Below are 21,830 nucleotides of genomic sequence, written 5' to 3'. Positions count from 1 at the left end.
TCCATAAATAAGTTGAACCAAAATTGAACAGGATTGGTACACAGAATTTCAGAGTTCCAATAATAATTCAGATGCAATTTGATTATCTGATTCTATTCAATACACCTTGTATGCTACTGTTAGAAAAAAGTGTGATTCAAAGATTCCTGTCCATTAAATGCCATTCAAAACCACATGGCTTTGCTTAGAATTCACAAGTGCTTAAACATGTTGGTTAAACAAATTGGCTTGACACAGTGTTCAGTGTTGTTGAATATGGGAAGTGTTCTCTTATGGGAATTTTATTTGTATATGTATACATAAATATATGTGTATACATAAAGTTAAACACAAGAAGCGTTTCCTTCTAGATCAAGAACAAGGTAAAGATGCACTTTATCCCCCCTTCTGTTCGGTGTGGAACTAGACATCCCCACCATTGCACTAAGTCAAGAAAAATTTATGATGTTTGGAAATGAAGAAATAAAACTAATTATTTACAGATGGTATGATTTCAGTTTCTTTTGTGTTTTTTTATGTAGATAGATAAATTATTAAAATTTAATAAGAACTTGGCTAGATCAACATTGTTTAGTACTTTTTCCTTTGTTGATGGAACTGTTCTATATCTTCACAGCCCAACACAGTAGCCATTATTCCCATTCACTATCTAAATTAAAATTAACTAACTTGAATTAAATTAAATATTCTTCTTCTCAGTAGCAGTAGCCACGTTGCAATAGCTGAATAGTTACATGAAGCTAGTGGTGACCATATCAGACATTGCAGAACTAGATACTCTACTATAAATTAAAATTTGAAGAAGTTGAATCATGCAATGTAATCTACCATATTAATAGTCTAAAGAAGAAAAATCACATTATCATGCCAATTGATGCAATGAAAGCATTTGACAAATACATCATTCACAATAAAAACTCACGGCAAACTGCAAATATAAGAGACCTTTCTCAAACTACTAAATGATGTTTACAAAGTGCCTACAACTAACATCATACTTAACAGTGAAAGACAGAGCAATCAATGAATGAATGTAATCAATGGAGAAAGGGAAGTCTTTTCAGCAATGTTGGAACGATTGGTCATCCATAGGCAAAAAAAGGTGAATCTTGGCCTGAACTTCATACCTTATATAAAAATTAAATAAGAATTGATAATAGATTTAAAAATAAAATGTAAAACTATAAAATTTTTAGAAGAAAATCTTCATGAATTGGGGTTAAGTCAAAATACCTAGGTTTGACACCAAAAGCATAATCCATAAAAGAAAAAGAAAGGTAAATTGGACTTTATTAGCATTACAAGCTTTTCTCTGTGAAAGACACTATTAAGAGAAAGAAAAGACAAACTACAAACTGGTAAAAATATTTGCAAATCACATATCTGGCAAAGGGCTTGTATTGAACCTCTCTAAAGAACATCCAAAATCAATTAAAAAAACAAACTATCCAATTAAAAAATGGACGAAAGACTTGACTAGACACTTCAACAAAGTATATAAGAGTGGCAAATATGAACATGAAAAGATGTTTAATATCATTAGCCATCAGGGAACTTCAAATTACAACCATGCGATACCATTGCATGCTTAATAGAATGACTAAAATGAAGAGTGTATATATATATATTGACAGTATCAAGTGTTGATGAGGATGTAGAGCAACTGGAACTCTCATATATTGCCAGTGCAAATGCAAAAATGGTAAAGCCATTCTGAAAAACACTTTGGCAGTTTATAGAGTTAGATAAACATTACCATATGACCTAGTAATTGTACTTCTTGGTATTTATTCTAGAGAATTGAAAACACAGTTTAAACCAAAAACTGTGCATCAATGTTTATAGGCGCTCTATTCAAAATTGCGCAAAATTGGAAATGTCCTTCAATGGATGAATGGATAAGGAAACTGTAGTACAACAAACTGAGTAGAGACTCAACAATAAAAAGAATGAACTTTTATGTCATGCAACAACTTGGATGAATCTCAAAGGCATTATGAGTAAAAAAAAGCCAGTCACAAAAGGTTAAATATTTTATTATTCTATTTACATGACATTCCCAAAAAGTTAAAACTAATGTGATGCAGAACAAACCATTGGTTTCTAAGGGTAAGATTTGAGGTAGAATGTGACTATAAACACATAGCATGAGGGAATTTCTTCAAGTGATGGAATTATTCTGTATTCAATTGTGATGGGAGTTAGACAAATCTATATGTGTATTAAAGTCATAGAATTATCTACCAAAGGAAAGAAAAATTCAATTTTACTATGTGATCATTTTAAAAACTATATGCATTTCTAAACACCAGTAAAACTCAGTTAAAAATATAAGTTAAAAAAATCATTTTCAAAATCAAGTATCTGGGAGTATAACTAACAAAAAATGTTCAAGTTGTTTAAGAAGAAAACTTTATTTAAAGACACTAGAATGAAGAGTAAAAGATCAAAATAGCCAAAATATTTGAAAGGAAGAAGAATATATTGGGGAGAATTACTTTAGTAGATATTAAGACTTATAATAAGATTAAGGCAATGAACAAAATGTGGCTTTAATTTTGCTAAGAACTAGATAAATATATCAGAATAAGAGAATAGTGAGCTCAGATAAAGATCCATCACTATATGGAAACTTGATTTGGGACAGCGTTGGCAATACAGATACCAAAACAATTGGTTATCCATAGGGATCATGACCTCACACCATACACACTGGAATTTAGGTCAATTCCAGACCTAAATGTAAAAGGTAAAATTAGGAAAAAAAAAAAAAATCAGAAGACGATTAGGAGAATACTTCTCTCATCTTGTGATAGGAAAGGATTTTTTAAATATAAGTACGAATAATAAGGAATAATATAGTTAAATGTTATTACATTAAAATTAGTAACTTTGGCAGGACATCATAAAGATAGTAAAAAGACAAACCACAGTCATATGAATCAATGAAAAAAATAAGAATCCAATATAAAAATAGACAAAAAGCATGGTCAGACACATCACAAAAAAGAAATGCAAGTGCCCTATAAAATAATATAAAAAATACTCTATTTCCGTTAATAATCAAGGAAATGTCATCTACTACCTACCTACCTTGGTAAAAATCGAAGTCTGACAATATCAGGTGTTGACGACAATATGGTACGATATGAACTTTCGTCCACTGATGGTAGGAATGTAAGTTGGTATGACCTCTTTGTACCAAGAGTGTCAATAACTAGTAAAATTGAAGATGCATATAATTCCTAACCTTGTTCTTCATTCATAAGTATTGATCCTAGTGAAACTCATACCCATGGGCACCAGAAAACATGTACAAAAATGTTCATAGTAATGTTGTTAATAGCACAACAAAATCAAAATATAACAAAAATAAACCTGGAAGAAACCCACATTTGCATCTACAGAAGAATTAATAAATTATATAATAGTCATATAATAAGATAATATGCAAACAGAGGAAATTAACTACAGCTACGCATATTAACATGGATGAATTGGATAAATCTCAAATACAACAGTGATCAAAAAAAACAAGTTGCATAAGAATACATGTGGTATGATGTTATTTAGATAAAGGTCAAAAACAGACAAATATATGGTATTTATGCATGGAATGAGGTACGTGTGTGTGTGAATACATGTGTACAGACACATTAAATTAGATACATTAGAAAGGGAATCGTGAACAGAAAATTCGCCATAGATGTTTTGTGGGAGGAGGGTGGGACATACTGTAGAGAGAGATTCTAACTTACTCCTGTGTTACACAAAAGGTTCAATTGTCCAATCAGACAAATAGAAGTCGTGGATCTTGCCCACGCTGAATTTAATTGATGATTCAAAGAATGCAGGCAAACTTCAAGCTCAACAAAAACATTCTTTCCCTGTACATGCCTTAAACTATCAGATACAGCTCCTAAAAGTGTCCTTCTGTGTTTGGAGACATTTTGGTTTGGGAATAACAGCATCGGTTTTTAAGCTATGCATGCAGAATATTGTTTGCAAAGGGAGCTACTTTGATTTGGGGACTCTTTAGCTTTATAATCTATTAATTACACAAGTAGGAAAATGCTTACCTGACTAACCCTTATTCTCTAGCTGGATCTGACCCTCAAAAACATTAAATTCCATATTTCCTTACAATAAACATTACTTTGCTAATAAAACATGTTGAATCTATACTAAAACACTTCATTTTGTTTTTGAACTGTTTTCGGTTAAAAATGTTGGTTAACTCATTGATATTGTTTATTGAAGATTTTGATATGAAAGATTAATTTTATGTGTCCCATTTAAAATGTCTAATTTCTATTTTGATTCTTAATTTAAAAAATTATATATAGTTTTAAAAAATAGTTTCAAAATTTTAAATTATAAGACCACACATATGTCTTACAGAAAAATTAATATATAGATAAGTAAAAAGAACATAAAAATACACATTCTCTTTTATCTATCTAGAACCAAAAGTAGTTGATTCTCTAAATAGCATTTTATGGCAACAATAAAAGAGCAATAGTAGTTATATGGTATAATTATTTTACAATCAAATGCATGGAATGTCTGAAATAGGAAGTGAGGAAAATAGAAGGGGAAAAATGTGGAAAAAGCAACCAAATTTTTGAGCACTTTCTATTACGAGGATGCTTTTCAAAGATTTTACTCAGTTATTCTCTCTCTCACACACACACACACACATACCCGTATGAGATAGCCCTTCCATTTTTTGGACAAGGTGGCGAGGTAACATGGGTTCAAACAGACTAAATATTATCCTTAAGGCTCCATAGGTAGTTCCTTTCCACAGCATTGTGGATCATAAAGTACTTTGTGGTTTAGGTGAAAAGAATAAGTATACAGGCCAAGGTTAGAGAGGCTATCTGTGTATATTTAACTGTCTCTACCTTGAAATTTTTTCTCAATTAAAGATGCAAATTTCTATGACTAGTGTCTGTGCATAGTTAGAAAGATTCATTATATATACAAAGAAAAACTATGGAAATTACAACTTTAAAGGAAAGCTTTTATTCTTCCTCTTTGAGCTATTTATCTTTTCACATATATGGATTATCCAGATAGGTTTTTGCTTTCATTTATCATCTAAGCAGAAAGTGATTTATTCTGTGGGTGACTCACTTTTTATGTCTCTTATTACTGCATTTCAGTAACATCTTTTTAAAGAACATTTCAAAATCCACTGGAATTTCTCCATGGCTTGCATAAATCTACCATTTTGAATTTCTAATCTTTTTTTGTTAACCAAATGGCAAATGTACAGTTACATAATGTGTCCTTATATCTAATTTTGAATTAATGAGCTTAACTTATATTATACTTTAGTCCATGACTTTCTTTAGCAGCCAGGAGGACTGGCAGGAATAATTTTGTTGAGTTGCCTCACTGAGCAGATGAGGAAATTGAGGTTCAGAAATATAACAGTGTATGTCCAAGATTGATCTGTAGAACATTTGCCTCTAAATCACCTACATTAATTTTTTGAAAGGCAGATTTTCAAGACCCACTCAATCAGAACCTCAGGAATAAGAGTCCAGTAACCCTTATTTTAAATGACACCTCCCCCAACCTCCCCTCCCCCGTCCCCCACACACGGAAGTTTGAGAATCTCTGGGCTAGTGTACCTGTAAAAGCTTCATCAGCATGCAAATGAGCATCTCTATGATATAGTTTAGTGGTAAGATGACTGTTAAAAACTGCATTTCCATGGTTTTGAAACACTGTGTGGAGGAGTAATCAAATGGATCAGTGGAGAATAATAATTGAATTCCCTCCACCTTCCACAGACCTTCATTCTTATAAAAATTCTGGTCTTTGACATCCAATCTCTAAATTCAGAAACCTGAAGCATAGTATTTTTTAAATGTGTTTAAGTGTCTGGCATTGTCTCAAGAAATTAGTTTTTCTACTTCATTACATTTTCTAGGTGAATTTTAGCTATTTAACCTTTCTGGCTGACACATAGCCAATATTATGAATATTAGTAGAGCTTGAGGGGGCAGTGAATTAACACAGATGTACAACTTACTGCATTTATGTCTTCATTCATGCAACAAAAACATCATTACTTGCCTTCCATGGACTGTCGCCCAAGTCACAAGTCCTGTATGGGCTGAGATATCTTCTTAGTAATGAAACTTTTCTGTTCATACAATTTATAGCTCTTTACTGAGTGCTTATTATAAATTGTAGAGAATGCTAAAGAAATATGCATTTCTTTGAAAAGTATACTATTTATTATGGTAAATAAAAAGAGACATATGTGTAATTTATATATCTTGGAAGAAATCCTGCTGAATGAAGCATGAGAATCACGAGAACTATAATTGGTTAGAGACCCGCAGGAAGGCTTCATTAAAATGTGAGTGGCCTTTGAATGAAGGCTGGATTCTTCTTAGGGGAAAAGAAAGGCATGTCCTAGAGAAACTGAGATGTGCATGTAGAGGTGTGTAGAAAGATGTTCATTGCAGCAAAAAAAAAAATGGAAACAATATAAATGTCCATCTACAAGGAAATGGTTAAATAAAAATATTTATAGACTAAAAGAAGACACTGAAACATTAAAATGGATGAACTAGATTTATCTATAATAGCATGGAATAAATAAATAAAACAATGTTAAGAGAAAAAATGTAAGTTGCAGAATGATACATACCATATTATACTATTCATGTATTTTAAAAACACATAAGTATAGGCACATAAAACAGGATTGGAGGAATGCTTACTAAATTCGTTATAGTGGCTGCCTCATAGAAGGTAGGAAATGGGAATAGGGATGAGGATTAAGTGAAATTCAAATTTCTGAGTAATTTATTATTTGTTGAAAACAACTTGAAAGTGTAACAAAATATTTGGATATTGTTTCTTGTGGTTTGCATGGGAATTTGTGATATTATTATTTGGCTCCTTTAGTGATACCGTACCCTTTTTCCTCAAAAAATAATTAAAAAAAAAACCAGGAAGTGGAATTAACATTATCAATTAGTGTTCATTTGATCATCCAGGGTATGCAGTGGATATAGACTTTTCTTGTTTCTCTTTGTAGGTAAATGTCACTCGAGAAGACTCACCAAGTGAAGACCCAGTCTTTCTTAGAACTTTAGGAAAAGGAGATTGGTTTGGAGAGAAAGCCTTGCAGGGGTAAGTAGATCACGTTACACAGTTTTTGGTCGAGTACTACATAAATTCCTGTCTTAAACATTGAGCTCCTAGCAAAATAGGCTCTTTATTTAGTGCTTATCCTAATATCAGACATAGACCCTTGGTGATCATTTTTATTTATTTCCAGCGGGACTTGTAATCCATTTAGATAGGCTATGGAATAGATTGGCTAACTTCTGTAATAAATTATTTTTATATTAATAGGAAAAATTTTCAGCTTTGTGTTCCTTAACAGCAATCTCTATAAAGACTCTAAAAGAGAGGGAGAGGTCTCTGCTAAGCTTACTTTGGACAACAGTTTCACTCAGAATCATAGGAAGATGGTTGGCTGAGAATTTTGAAATCTCTGTTTACAATCCCTGATTGTACAAACAATAGATCAGAAAGCAGTGAAGCCTTTCTGGGACTCACCTCTGGCTGGTTGTTGTCATGGCTGGTGATGGTGATGAGGTGGAGGAGGAGGTGGAAGTGGAGGTAATGCACATCCAGATTCACTCTGGTTGGGCTCTAAAGGCTGGACTTGTAGAAGTCCAGGTCACTGAAATTCTACTTGTAAACTAAGACTTCAAGAAGCAGGCACTTGGGATTTCTTCCCATATACTATGGAAGAAAAACCCAGTCAACTTGGTACCCCTCATTTTACAGAATGCGTGACAAATATGTCAAATATATTTGGGTATTCTTCTCTTGTATTCCAATAAGCAGCGCATCTCAATTATCAGTATATATAGATGAGACTTTTCGAAGTTCAGTGCTGTGTGTATATAAGCCACTTGAACAAGAAATAACCAATAAACCTTTATTTTTGTATCAAATTCTGGGTGCAGGAATGTCTACTAGAGAGGAACAGCAATACGACATCATTTATTCCTAAAATGTTTGGAACAGTTTTGCTTCCATTTCAAATTATGACTTCATTTAAAAAATTGCATCTTAAGCATTTTGCTTTCAAGTACCATAGTAAAGAAATAATTTAGGGAGTTTTTATTTTTTAAGCCACAATCAGATGGCAGGTCTTATTTTTTTCCTCACTATTTCACAGCTACAGAAATGAAACAGAGATCATGGTAAGTCATTTTACTCAGGCCACGTTATCTTATGAAAATTCAGAACTAAATGAATTTGACTTTCTTTTTTTTCTTTTACAAAGTTCGTTTGATCCTTATCTAATGAGCATGCACTTGCCATTAGATTTTTCCAATGGCAAAGTTGGAAGAAATACCATGTTTGATGTAGATGCCCTAAAGAAGGCTATAAACATTATCTTCCTAGTATAAAGTGCACAAACGCATTATTTGTACTTTACTGTTTCTTTTCCTTGATTATTATATATGTAGAAGATACTAGAGAATAATACCACTTGATTTCATTGGTCCAAGATTAAATGCCTGTGTGGAAATTGTCATTTGCAACAGAGCCCAGAAACCAGAAACATTTTCAATCATTTCTGATTGCGATCACAAGTGGAACACCAGAAAATAAAACATAATTGAGGATTGACAGATTTTTCTTTTGTGGCTTAATGTCACTGAATTTTGATGCCAATTAAAGAAAGCTTTTATGGTGAAAACATCTTCTGAGAATGTGTGTCAAGAAGTGATCTTGGGAATATGGTTTATGGAAAAATTATCAAATTTTACTCTGATACCAAAATTTAAGTTAATGGTATTCCATCTAGATTGAATTCATTCTAGCATATCGATGTTCTTGTGAACATTCTGGTGCCAAAACTCTCTTTTGCACACATTCAGTCGTCTTCACAGGCCATCTCCTGACCCCACCCACCCCCACCATTTCCCTTCACACGCACCCCCCATCCTATCCCCTCTCTCTTTCTTTCTTATGCCCTTTACTCTCATTTTCTCATGACTCAACCTGGCTTTATCAATCTACTCCAAGTGCCCTCTTAAATGTCACCAGGGATTTGCTACTTAAATTATAGAAAGGTGTTTTTTTTTCCTGTCTTTATTTGACTTCACTTCTCAGCCCCAGTTTTGCATTGTTGACCACCCCTTCCTTCTTTAAATTCCTCACTCTTTGAGACCCTTGAAACTGTTAGCACTTGTTAGAATTTCTCATTTCATTTCCTGAAATTCACCAATGTTTTGTCCTCAACTCTATTACATACATCCTGGTATACATTCAGATCTATGACTGCATGTGACCTCGATGAAAAATCCCAAATACTTATATTCTGATTTGAGCTCAGCACCTGGCACTTTTCAGATACTCAACACTTATTTGTTGCGTAAATGAATGAATGAATGAATGAACAAATGAACCTCTCTAATGATGCCCAATCTTGCAAACCCTTCTGTCATTGGTCACTTTCACTACTTGAATTTGACAGTGGATAAGGAGTTTGAATTCACTTAACTATAGGGGGCAAGCTGGTAATGTAAATAAATAAAAAAAGGTGGGTAAAACTGGTGGTAAACTGGAAAGCCTTATGTAATGACGACAGCAATTGCTGAGCTCCAGCTCATTGCCACGATTTTTTTAAAAAGAAAAGCAGAAAAAACTAGATTTAAAAAAAAATATGTTTTTTTTACCATGAAATGTGATTTTGTAACTGGATTAAAAAAAAGAAGCTCTGCAGGTAAACAAAACATTTCTGCAATTTGACATGTGAGCTGCCACTTCGTGATTTCTATCAATCAGATATGCCTCTTTAAAACTCTATAACTAGATTCAAATGAAGGAAGCCTATTAGATTAACCCTTCTTGATTATTTTCTTGTTTTGATTTTTTTGACTTTTTAATGTTTTGATGTCCTATGTCTGTAACCTATTTCTTACTCTGTGTTTCTATGTTCTTTTTTGATCATTTCTTTGAGTTTCAATGTTTCACACATGAAATTCTGACTTTTCACAAATCAGATTGATTTGTTTCACTTGTTTCCCTCTAACTTAAAAATTTATGTAACTTCAGGAGATAACGTCTTTTGAGCAACGGTGTATATTCTTTTGGGTAATAGCTATGCTTCTTTGCAAATATATGATTTTTATACTTGGAAGAAAAATTTTATATTCAGCAAACGCTGTGTGTATAGAACACAGCACTTCAGATTGTTTTTTTCTCACACACAAAATTTATATGTACTGAGAATTTTTGTTTTAGTTTCTTGAGGATGTTCAGCAGATCATTAAAATGTTAATACATTGGTAATATTGAAATGAATCCTTGAACATTCTTTTAAATTTGAGAGTGCCTAGTACTAGTGTTGGTTAAGCACACAGTAGATAATTGAATGACAGTGCTGAAATGTGACCTCAGTAAGCTGACTTCGGAACTCCAGTACAAAGTTCTGCCTCTAGAAGTAACCTGCTTAATTTCCTTGTTGGATAGAGATAGTAGAGTCATGAATCTAGCCATCCTATAATCTATATTATTAACATCCATTAACCAATAGCATCTCACTACTATAAAAATTGGGGTCACATTGCTTTCACTTTGTTTGGATGACACGATGCAAATTATTCAGTATTGTTTGGCTCAAGCATTATTTTTTACTGTGATAATGGTTTTCCACACCAGAGAGAGCGCAGAATGTTTTACTCTTTACAGAAGTACTCCTTCCTTTTATACATGAAAACTAAGTTGTGTTAAGGAGAAATTACTTCAGGTTTAGTCTAGTAACTCATGAGTCAATTCGTCTACACTCTGACTTACCATTGCTTCAAGATCTCTACCCGACCTGAAACTATATAGAATTCACGTAGGCATCAGAGGGTGTTAAATTCTAAGCCAAATACACTTTGCATCTATAATAATGAGAAATGTATAAGACCAAGTTGAACCTAAGAGAGATGGGATTGTGCTCCCATTTGTCCCTCCCCTCTCCGCCTATCATTTGAGTCTTTAGCATGACATTTGGTTAAGAGTTCCAGCTCAGACATCAGACTGCCTGGCTTGGGATCCACTCTGTCATTTACAAATTATGAGACCCTAAGAGGCTCTTCCTTGAGCTGAAATGGTGATGATGATTGTACCTAACTTTTTGGGCTGTTCTGGGGAATAATCCAGGGGATACTTATAAAGCATTTGTGTGAGTACCTAGAGTTTAGCTTAGTGCTCAAAAAAACTTAGCTGCTATCATCACCACTGTCATTATCTTCATCTTCATCATCATCATCATCATTGTCAACATCATCAGCATCATCACCATTATATCACCATCCCCATTCCCAAGTATGTTCTGCTACTTCTTGACTAAAGTTTAGATCACTTGGTATAGTTGACGTAACATTAGAGTTTGAGTCAACCACTCACTGGTTATATAACTTTGAGCGAGTCAGTTAACCTCTCTGGGTCTCTGTTTCTGAATCTGTAACCTGAGCCAGTTGAACTAGATGATCTCTAAGTTTCATTGGGTCCCAGCTTCTATGTTTGTTGAGATTTGACCTCTTTACAGCTGGAACAGACCCCTGGATGCCAAATGCAGATCTGAGCCACCCTGTTAAATGATGGCATTTAATAGCAGACCACTGTCAGCAGGGCCCTTCCCTCCAGGAATGGTCCCAGCTGTTGCCTGTCATTCTGAACACCTATGCCACATACCAGGCCCTTCCTTGTTAATGCAAGGATGAATAAGCCAAGTCAGTTTAACAGACTTTGGTATCAGATGTCTGTATTCCCTAGATTCTCCCCTCATGGACTGTGATCTTGAGCAAGTTAATTAACATTTCTGAACCTGCTTTGTTTTTTTCTCATTTTATTTTAATTAATAGAATAATAGCACATAAGATGATATGGCAAATACTGGATATAATGTTTTAATATTTTGCCATATTTGAATCTGGTTATTATTCATTTACTTATTTGGAAATAAAATATTATAGATACAATTCAAGCCTCTTTTGTATCCTCTCCCCGACCGTTCCCTCCCTCCCACTATCACCATCCTGAAGTTGGCTATGTGCATCCTCACTGCTCAGGTGTCTATATTTTATTGTGTGTGTATATATATATATATATATGTATTCCTAAGCATGTGTAAGCTTGTTTTATTTGTCTTTAAAGTTTTACATATGTGAAATCTCATTCTGTTTTGTTTGGGGTCAGTATATCATTTTTCTCTCTTTTCTCTCTACTGTCATGTGAATTGCATATGTCATTCCTTAATTTAGAAGTTTTACCTTTTTCTATTCTTTTAATGATCAATCTTTAAATTTGTAGTATGTATATCTAACATGGAATGTTAATCATTCCATGACAAGCTCTATTCTTGTCTTGAATAATACGAGGATCTTTGTGTGTTTAACTTCAAATTACTCCTACCTACATTCTGTCTAGTTTCCTAGTATATAGTTCCACCTGGTTGGTAAATCCCCAAATATTAGTCATTATGATTACTATATTTTTTCAGACACTACTTATTTAGGTTTATCAACTTGGTTTACCTATTACTCTGCTCACTATTGCTTATTACACCTAGCTCATTCCTTTTGGGCTTATTCTTTAGTAATCTTTCAGAGATGATCTGTTTATACTTTCTGCCTTTGCCTATATGTGAATAAGTATTGGGTTACATGTAGAGATCTAGGTTAAAATTTATTTTGCCTCAGCATCTTAAATATTATTACATTGCCTTCTGGAATCCATAGTCCGCAGTCAGTCAAATCAGTGTTCCTTTATAGATAATCTGTCTTTTTCTTTGATGGTTGTCTCTTTGTCTTTGATGTTTTGCATTTTTACTACCATCTGTCTAAGTGCAGATATATTTTATTTTTCCTCCATATGACTCTGTGTGTTCCTTTCTTTTGAGAATGTAGTTTTCCTCAATTCTAGAAAATTCTCAGCATTATCTCTGCATATTTCCTTTCCCCACCTTTCTTTGTTCTCTCATTTGGAATACTTAATATTCTAGGTTTAATCTCCTCGTCCTACCATCCTGGCCTTCTTATTTCATGTTTATATGTTCTTTCCCTGTATCATTCTGTGCTACATTTGTGATGGAATCTGGGCGGATTCCCTCAGATCCATCATGCAATTCTCTACTTCTTCCTTCAATTGTATCAAGTTGTAAATTCAGTCCATCCACTAACTAGGCTCCAGTGACTATTTTTAAAAATTATTTTTAGAATTTCTACTTGGCACACTACAGAGGTTAGGAGTGTGAGCACTGAAATGAGACTTCCTGGGTTCAAATCCCAGCTCCATCATTTATAAGATGTGTGATCTTGTTTTCCTTCCCCCCTCTGTGTTCAGGTTCATGGTTTATAAAATGAGAATAATAGTGTCTGCTACATGGGGTTGAGAAGACTAATAAGCCAAATAATGTGTATAGTTTGTATGTATATTAGAATGAGGCCTGACAAATACTAAGTGCTCAATAAATAAATAATGTTAACTATTATCATTATTATTATTTTCAAATATGTTTTATATTGTTTCTTAATTATATTTTATTTCTTTGCTTTATCTCTTTATTAATTATTTTGAGAATATCAAATTCTTTGAAATTTTCTAATACTTTCACCTTTGGGGTACAAATTCTAACATTTGTCATATCTACTGACTCTCTGTACTTGTTGTATGGTTTACTATAGCTTGTGGGGGTTTTGAGTTGGTTTGTTTGTTTTTTTTTACTGCATGCCCATTTTCAGTGGCATTAGTGGACTGAGGGATTCTCTTGTGCCAGGTTATTGGAGCATCTCTGTGTAGCTGTCTCATATATTTCGTAATTGCCTCTGAAAGGAGGGGCTTTAGATGAATGTCCCTGTACCATGAAGATAGGACAGAAAGAATTCGGATCTCCCAGTTGCAAGGCTTGGATTTCTCTTTCTCTCAGGGAAAACCCCCTTGACAACCGACAGAGTTATTTCTAAAGCTTGTGTCTTGTGTACAGGAATGCTCTAGGACTCGGGCCTTACGAAGGGCTCAGTCCCAGTCTCCGTCTTTGGTGAGACCATGGTCAGACTCCTTCGCTCACCCCTCATGAGCTCTCCTGTCTGGCGCCAGCTCATCTCTAGCCTTAGGACCCTTATCTATTTCCAGCACTTGAGACTTTTAGGGATTTTGTTTTGTTTTGTTTCTTTTTGGATTTTAATGAGAATTATAATTAATTTGCTTTTTAGCGAAGATTATTCTTGTGAGGATTGTAACGGATAATCTATGTAAAATGTAACAGAATGTCTAGTGGGATTTTTTCTGTGTTGTCCTGGATTTGTGGCTAAGGTCCAAAGCCAAAAAGCTGCCAGTACTTGGGGCCAGCTTCTTTTTGCAGAACTGACTGAGAAGAGCCATAATTGCTTTTCTTAGTACCACTATTCTATCTGTAAGATGGGAGAAGTAGGGAAACTGGAGGTTGGTCTGTTGGGGAGAGCAGTCTTCATCCAAAAAAGTTATTCCTTTGATTCTCTGGTCTCAGTTTACTTTCTGGTTGAAGATTTGCAAGGAAACAGGTGATTAAAATAGAATGTGTTAAGTGATATTATGGGAGAAGCATAAAGTGTCATAGCAGTGTTATCATATCTATATCTCCATCCCAAAACTTGTTCTTGAGCTCCAGACCCAGTTTCCTATGGGGCATGGCCACTTACATATCACTCAGGTACCTCAAATGGCATTTGGACAACGTTAAACTCATTTTCTCTCCTCTCCCAACCAAATCTATTCCCTTTCAAGTGACAACTATTGCAATAAGTATTTCTCAAACCAGAAATTTGGACATCGTCCTTAAATTTTCCTCTCCTGAAATACCCACATCACTGACAACTAATCCTGTTGATCCTACCTTCTAAATAACTCTGAACATCACCCGCATCTTGCCATCCTCACTGCCACTGTTCTGATTGGTACCACTGTGATTGTCACCTGGATTACTGTCCAGCTCCTAATTGGTCACCCTATGTCCAGTCTTGTACACCTCCTATCCATTCCATACACTATAGTTATGACAATCTTTCTATATTATTTTTCTAGGGTGACCATAATAAATTACCACAAACTGAGTGGCCTAAAACAATAAAATTTATTCTTTCACAATTCTGGAGGCTAGAAGTCCAAAATCAAGGTGTCACCATGGCCATGTTCCCTCTGAAAGCTCTAAAGAAGAATCTGTTCCATACGTCTCTCATAGCTTCTAGTGGTTGCCGGCAATCCTTGGCTTCTAACTTCATCACTCCAGTTTCTGCCTCCATCTTCACGTGGCCATCTCTCCTCTGTGTGTTTCTGTATCAGAATCTCTCTCTCTTTATAATGATACCTGTTATTGGATTTAGTGCCTACTCTAATCCAATATGGCAGCTGGATTAACTTGATTACAGCTACAAAGACTCTATTTCCAATGGGATTTAGGACTTTGACATAGCTTTTGGGGGGAGACAATTCAACCCACTACACTCTCTAAAACCATTAGTCTCATGTCACTTTCCTTCTCAAAGGCTTTTTGTGGCACTCCCTGCTGTGAGATCTGTTCCCATATTAGTACCGCAGTCTCATCATCCACATCCCTGCATCATGATCTATGCTGTAATCATACTGAGAACTTTTATGTCATCATCATCCCCATGATATATTTTGCTTTTAGGCATTTGGCATTGTAATAATCTTTTGTGATTACTGTCCCTCCTGGCATGGATGAAAACTAAACTCACAACAAGCTTCAAGTGAGATGTTAGAACGTGGAAGGCCAGCACAGCACGGAACCCAAATGCTTAAGCATGTAGAAACTGACCTGTTGATGTGTAGGCACCTAGACCCATGATATGGTCATATCCTCTTATATCTTAACATAAAGATACCTGGGATACAATAGCCCATTGGGCTTTGATGTCAAGGAACCCGTGAGAGGATTTATGGAAATCACATCTTGGTTTTAAGGAAACCATATTGCTTACAAAGTATAATTACACACACACACACACACACACCCCTCCCTCGCACACATGTGACAAATTATTGATATTAGTATGGGAGTACTGGCCTACTACACACACAATAACATAGATAATTTAATCAACAAAATTGACCACCTGCTCTCTGGACTTCTCTGAAGAATATTTTCATCTGGAATATAAAGTTAGTTGCACAAAATATTTTTGTTGTTGTTGTTTGAATTTACTTGATAATCTGGTAAATGCTTTAGTGTGCGCTGTTGACTCAAATATATTGCTAGTAGTTGATTTCACTTATTATAATAGGCAAGAATTGTCAGTAATTGATCAGTAACCCAAGATACATTAGTTTTAAATGAATTAGGAAATTGGTTGTTTAAAAAAATTCTGTTAAATACAAGGGGATTTATGAAAGAGGACTTATCTTCTAGATGAAGGCTTTGGCTTGCTCACACGAATGACTGTTTATATAAAAGGATCAGAATTTTGTAGATGGCTGGGGAAACATCAGGGTGTCTTAGTATTTTTCCATAAAATGGTTTCTTTATCCCTGCTGTCTTAAATATTAGGCCATTTTCAATGGTGGAAAGTGAGCTACTTATAAAACAATTCAATCCCTCATTGTTATTCTCCAACATGTCATTCAGACAGATAGTTTCCTTCAGGTGCCACAAGATAAGAAAAATAGAATGTAAATTTGAAAATCTCTTCAAAAACAGTTATAAAAGTGTTTCATTTGAAGCTAATTTCCTTGTTAATGAACTTAGCTAGTGTTTTGTGTCCCTGTCATTTTTATTCTTTACAAGTCTAAATGATTGCTTCTTAATTTTTTCTTCATAGAGTGTAGAAGAAAAAGGACTTGTCATAAATCATACTTTGGACAGGCGACAAAGATTTTAATTGGTTAGATTCATTGTCATTACACTAATCACTTGTGATGTCTGAAAAAAATGTTTTAAAGCCCTCTGAATATTCTTGCCAAAAATTATCTTGAATGTAACATTTACTAATATATTCTGATTAAGATTGTGTCCACATGAGACAAGTATTTCCAGCTGTATTTGGCCTCATATTTCTCATTCCTTATTCATACAATTAAATGGGAGTGGGAGATATTTCAGAAAAATATGCTGTGTGATAATTGTCTTACTCCATGTTCCAGGCATTAGGGCAAGTACAGTATTCCTTTTCAGACCTTTCAAGTAGTATTTAAGGGGCTTCAAATCTACCACCTCTTGCCAGAGCCATCCTCAAATATATCAATAAATAATTTTAGGGGCTGGCCCTGTAGCGTAGTGGTTAAGTGCGTGTGCTCTGCTTCAGTGGCCCGGGGTTTGCAAGTTCGGATCCCAGGTGTGGACCTAGGCATGGCTCATCAAGCCATGCTGTGGTGGCATCCCATATACAAAGCAGAGGAAGATGGGCACAGGTGTTAGCTCAGGGCTAATTTTCCTCAGCAAAAAGAGGGCGATTGGCAACGGATGTTAACTCAGGGCTGATCTTCCTCACCACCACCAACAACAAAAAAAATAAATAATCTTATAGGTAGCCATGGTTTAATCAGGCGACAAGCAATTAGAAATTGAAAAAAAAAACCATTTATATTAACATCACAAATTACAAAGTAATTGGAGACAAATTTGACAAAAGATGTGTGAGTACACTGTACGCTGAAAACTATGAAACATTTCCAAGAGAAATGTTGAGATACACTGGGTTTGTATATCGTAAGACCCCACACTGTTCTCCCAGATTGATCTATACATCCAGTGCAATCCCAGTCAAAATCCTAGCAAGCTTTTTTATAGAAATTGACAAATGATTTAATTGATTTAAAATTAATTTTAAAATTCATACAGAAATTTAAAGAACCTAGAATAGCCAAATGAACTTGAAAAGAAAAACAAATTTGGAATACTAACCCTACCAGACTTTGAGACTTATTCTAAAGCTACAGTAACTAAGGCAGTGTAGTATTGATGTTAAGATAGACAAATAGATCTATGGAACAGAATAAAAAGCTCCAAAATCAACCAGACGTATATTGTTGCCTTAATCAGCTCAGGTTGCCATAACAAAATATCATCGAGTGGGTGGTTTGAACAACAGAAATTTATTTTCTCACAGTTCTGGAGGCTGGAAGTTCAAGATCAGGGTGCCAGCATGATTGAGTTCTGGCGAGGACTCTCTTCTTGGCTTACAAATGGCTACCTTCTTGCTGTGTGCTCACATGTGCTCACGTGGCCTTTCCTTGGTACATGCACATGCAGAGAGAGTGCAAGCTCTCTGGTGCCTCTACTTATAAGGGCACTAATCCCATCATGAGGGCCCCACCTTTATGACCTTATGTAAACCTAATCTCCCAAAGGCTCCATCTCCTAATACCATCATCTTGGGAGTTAAGGCTTCAATGTATGAATTTGGAGGGGGCACACAATTCAGTCCATAGCATTCGCCAATTGATCCTTGACAGCAGTTCAAAGGCAATTCAGTTAAGAAAGTTCAGCATTTTCCACAAATGGTGTTGAAACAATTGAATATCCATTAAGTAAAAAAAATTAACTTGACCCTATACCTTGCATGATATACCAAAATTAACTTGAAATGTATCATAGACCTAAATGTGAAACTAAAACTACAGAATCTTTAGGAAACAAAAATTGGGGGACAAGTTTTGTGAACTTTTGTTAGGTTAAGAATTCTTTTTTTGTATCATAGCAAAACATTCATAAAAGAAAAAAATTGATAAATTAGACTCCATTAAAATTAAGAATTTCTGCTCTTTGAAAAACACTATTAGGAGTAGGAAAAGAGAATATTTTCTCTCCACAGACTGAGAAAATATTTGCAAATCATTTAACTGAAAAAGGACTTGATTCCAGAATATACAAAGAACTCTCAGATCTCAATACATAATGAGAAACCAAACAACCAACAACAAACCAAAAATTTTTAAATGGGCAAATGATTTGAGCAGACATTTCACTAATGAAGAGAAACTGATCACAAATACCACAGTACACATATTAGAATGTCTAACATTTAAAAGATTGACCATACCAAGTTTTGAAGAGGATGTGGAGCAAATGGAACTTTCATATATTGCTGGTGAGAATGCAAAATGGTACAACCACTTTTGAAAACAGTTTGGCAGTTTCTTAAAAAGATAAACATATTACCTGCAGTATGACCCAGCCATTCCATCCCTAGGTATTTACATAAACATGAAAGCTTATGTCCCTACAAAAACCTGCACACAAATGTTCATAACAGCTTTATTTGTAATATCTCCAAGCTTGAAACCCAAAGGTGCATCAATAGATGAATGGGTAAACAAATCATGGTCTAGCTATACAATGAGGTACTATTTGGCAATAGAAAGAATGAAGTGTTGATACACTCAACAACATAGAGGAATGTCAAAATAATTATGATGAGTAAAATAAGCCAGATCAAAAGAGTATACACTGTATGATTCCATTTATATAAAATCTAGAAAATGCCAACTAATCTATAGCGACAGAAGGCAGTTTAGTGGTTACCTAGGGATGGGGATTGGCAGGAGGCAGAGATTATAAAGGGATAGTAGGAACCTTTGGGAATGAGGGGTTTGCTCATTATCTTGGGTGTAGTGACAGAATCATGAGTGTCTATAAACAAAAGTTTTTAAATTGCACACTTTAAACATGTGCAGTTTATATCACTTGTCTCTGAATAAAACTGTTAAAATGTCTTCAAACTCACTAAACAATTTTAGAGGTATCCTTGATATAATCAAGTGTCAGGAAGAGAACTACCAGCTCTCCTGTGGTTCATTACCCCCCACTGCTTTCACCATTCAACGCTCGGGAGGCTCAGAGCTCACTATGCTCCTATTCTCAAAGCATCTGTTAATAACATTATAGTGCTGCAGCTTTCTTCACCCCAGTCACCAATAACAGAATCGTCAGAGCTCATTTGGGTAAATGGAAATAGAGGGCCATGAGTGCAAGAGACCCACTGACAGTAATAGTCATATTCTCCAAAGTCATGGAGTTTTGAACAAGTCCAATGTAGCTTACTCAAAGCATGCAGGCAAAAATAGGCCAAAAGGTCTTTGGGAGTCAGTTTGGGGCTGTGATCAGTATCTAGTCAGTTTAGATACTATGATTCTCAGCCTGGAAGGCAGAGAACAGGTAGAATTTACTACTAAAGCGGTAGAATTTTAAGATCAAGCAGATAATCAATAAGAAGGAGAAAGGAAGACTGAAAGACCACATCAGGCACAGGACTACTTCTGAAACAATTTGCGCCTATTTGGGGGTTTTTGGCCTTCAATCCTTGAGCACAAGCACCTGGAGGTTATGGGTGCGGACTTTCAAACAGCGATCAAGTGGACAGGACAAAGGTGGAGAAGAGACACAATTCCTGCCAAGAGCAGTTTCTGGTAGTGAAAGGAGCTAGAGTTTCCCAGATGTTTCTCATTCATATACCACTGTTGTGATTTTTGCAACATCTTGCCTTTGTCTTCTGCAAAAGGCAGCTGGTGTTTCCAGGCTGATGAGACTATTCTCTACATTAGCCTTTTTCTGAACAATAATGTCATTGAAAATATGGATTTGGATTTCTAGGTAAATAAATTTTAACACTTATTAAAGAAATACACAAGTAAAATGAAATGTATCATTTGTATAAGGTGTTTATTCTTGTACTGCCCAGAGTCTTTTAAACCTCATATCCCACATTAGGAAATGTAAGGTAAATTATCAATTAAAACAGTGAAGCCACTTTACCTATATGTTACTATAGTACATTATGCTACAAGATTTAAAATTTAAACAGCATGCATTTTTATGTTTCCCTCTTAAATTTAATTGTCTATTCACTCTCAGCAAAAATGTATTGTTTATTGTTTGACACAGGTATTTAAAGGTAAACAAGACAGATGTCCTGTCCTCCAAGGCGTTGTGCTCAAGACTCTTACATACATTATTCTGTTTAGATCTCACAACAGTCATTATCAGCCCCAATTTACCTGAGAGAAAACTGAGACCTGGTGAGGTTAAGTAACTTGCGCAAAGTCAAACAGCTAGTCAGCAGAGGAACTAGGATGCAAACCCAGGTCTCTTTCGTCCCATCATCTATTATCTTTTCAGCTGACCATATCGCGTTTACATGCAACAGTGACCAGACTGGGGTGGGGCGGGGGCAGAGTGGGCATCGTAGGGAGTTCTCAATACATGAAAGTCTCATTTTATAACTGTCTTTCTTTCCTACCCAAATTAGGTAGAACAGTACATGGGAGAGAAGCATATAGCTGCTTTTTTTTTCTGTTTTCTCTTAGTTCTTACTCTCCTGAGATAATTCATACATTTATCCTCTGCCGTTCTCCATGATTTAGATGACAGAGGCTCATTTAGCATAAAAATACTTGTGGTTTTATCTTAGCCTCAGCCCTATTTTTCTATTGCTAAGTGAACATGATTTTAAAGCAAATGAACCTCTCCATCCCCCTCCTTTTGCCTTTCAGCAGCTATAGGACAGTTTCTTAAACTATCCCTTTTCTAAAACTATCCCACAGTTCAGGTCTGTAGGTATTAAGAGCTTATCCTATAAGGTGTAATGGCTGTTCTTCTGTTTTCTAGAATATTCCTGAGTATTTGAGCTTAGTGGTGCCCTCAGCATCAGTGAATGACAGTTGCCTGCTACTCAGATGGCTGACTGCCTCTCTCACTGTCTACTCAACAACATCTTTGCTGCAAACCTGCTCCCCATATGGGGAAACATGTTGGTTTGAAAGGAACATTTTTCACAAACATTCCATAAGAA

At 35.1% G+C, this 21,830-nt stretch overlaps 1 protein-coding gene across 2 annotated transcripts in view; it reads left to right on the top strand.

Annotated features, from left to right (window-relative positions):
* PRKG1 (protein kinase cGMP-dependent 1) overlaps positions 1-21,830 on the top strand; it is a 1,198,754-nt gene that overhangs the window by 982,738 nt on the left and 194,186 nt on the right. For both annotated transcript variants that reach the window (XM_058543436.1, XM_058543435.1), the window contains exon 7: positions 7,067-7,161. In XM_058543436.1, the coding sequence (XP_058399419.1) occupies positions 7,067-7,161 (95 nt within the window). The remainder of the gene's footprint in view (positions 1-7,066; positions 7,162-21,830) is intronic.

Source organism: Diceros bicornis, chromosome 6 (genome assembly GCF_020826845.1).
Source record: "Diceros bicornis minor isolate mBicDic1 chromosome 6, mDicBic1.mat.cur, whole genome shotgun sequence".
Classification (NCBI taxonomy): domain Eukaryota; kingdom Metazoa; phylum Chordata; class Mammalia; order Perissodactyla; family Rhinocerotidae; genus Diceros; species Diceros bicornis.
The sequence above is the reverse complement of the archived record's forward strand: the minus strand, read 5'-3'. Positions and strand labels throughout refer to the sequence as shown.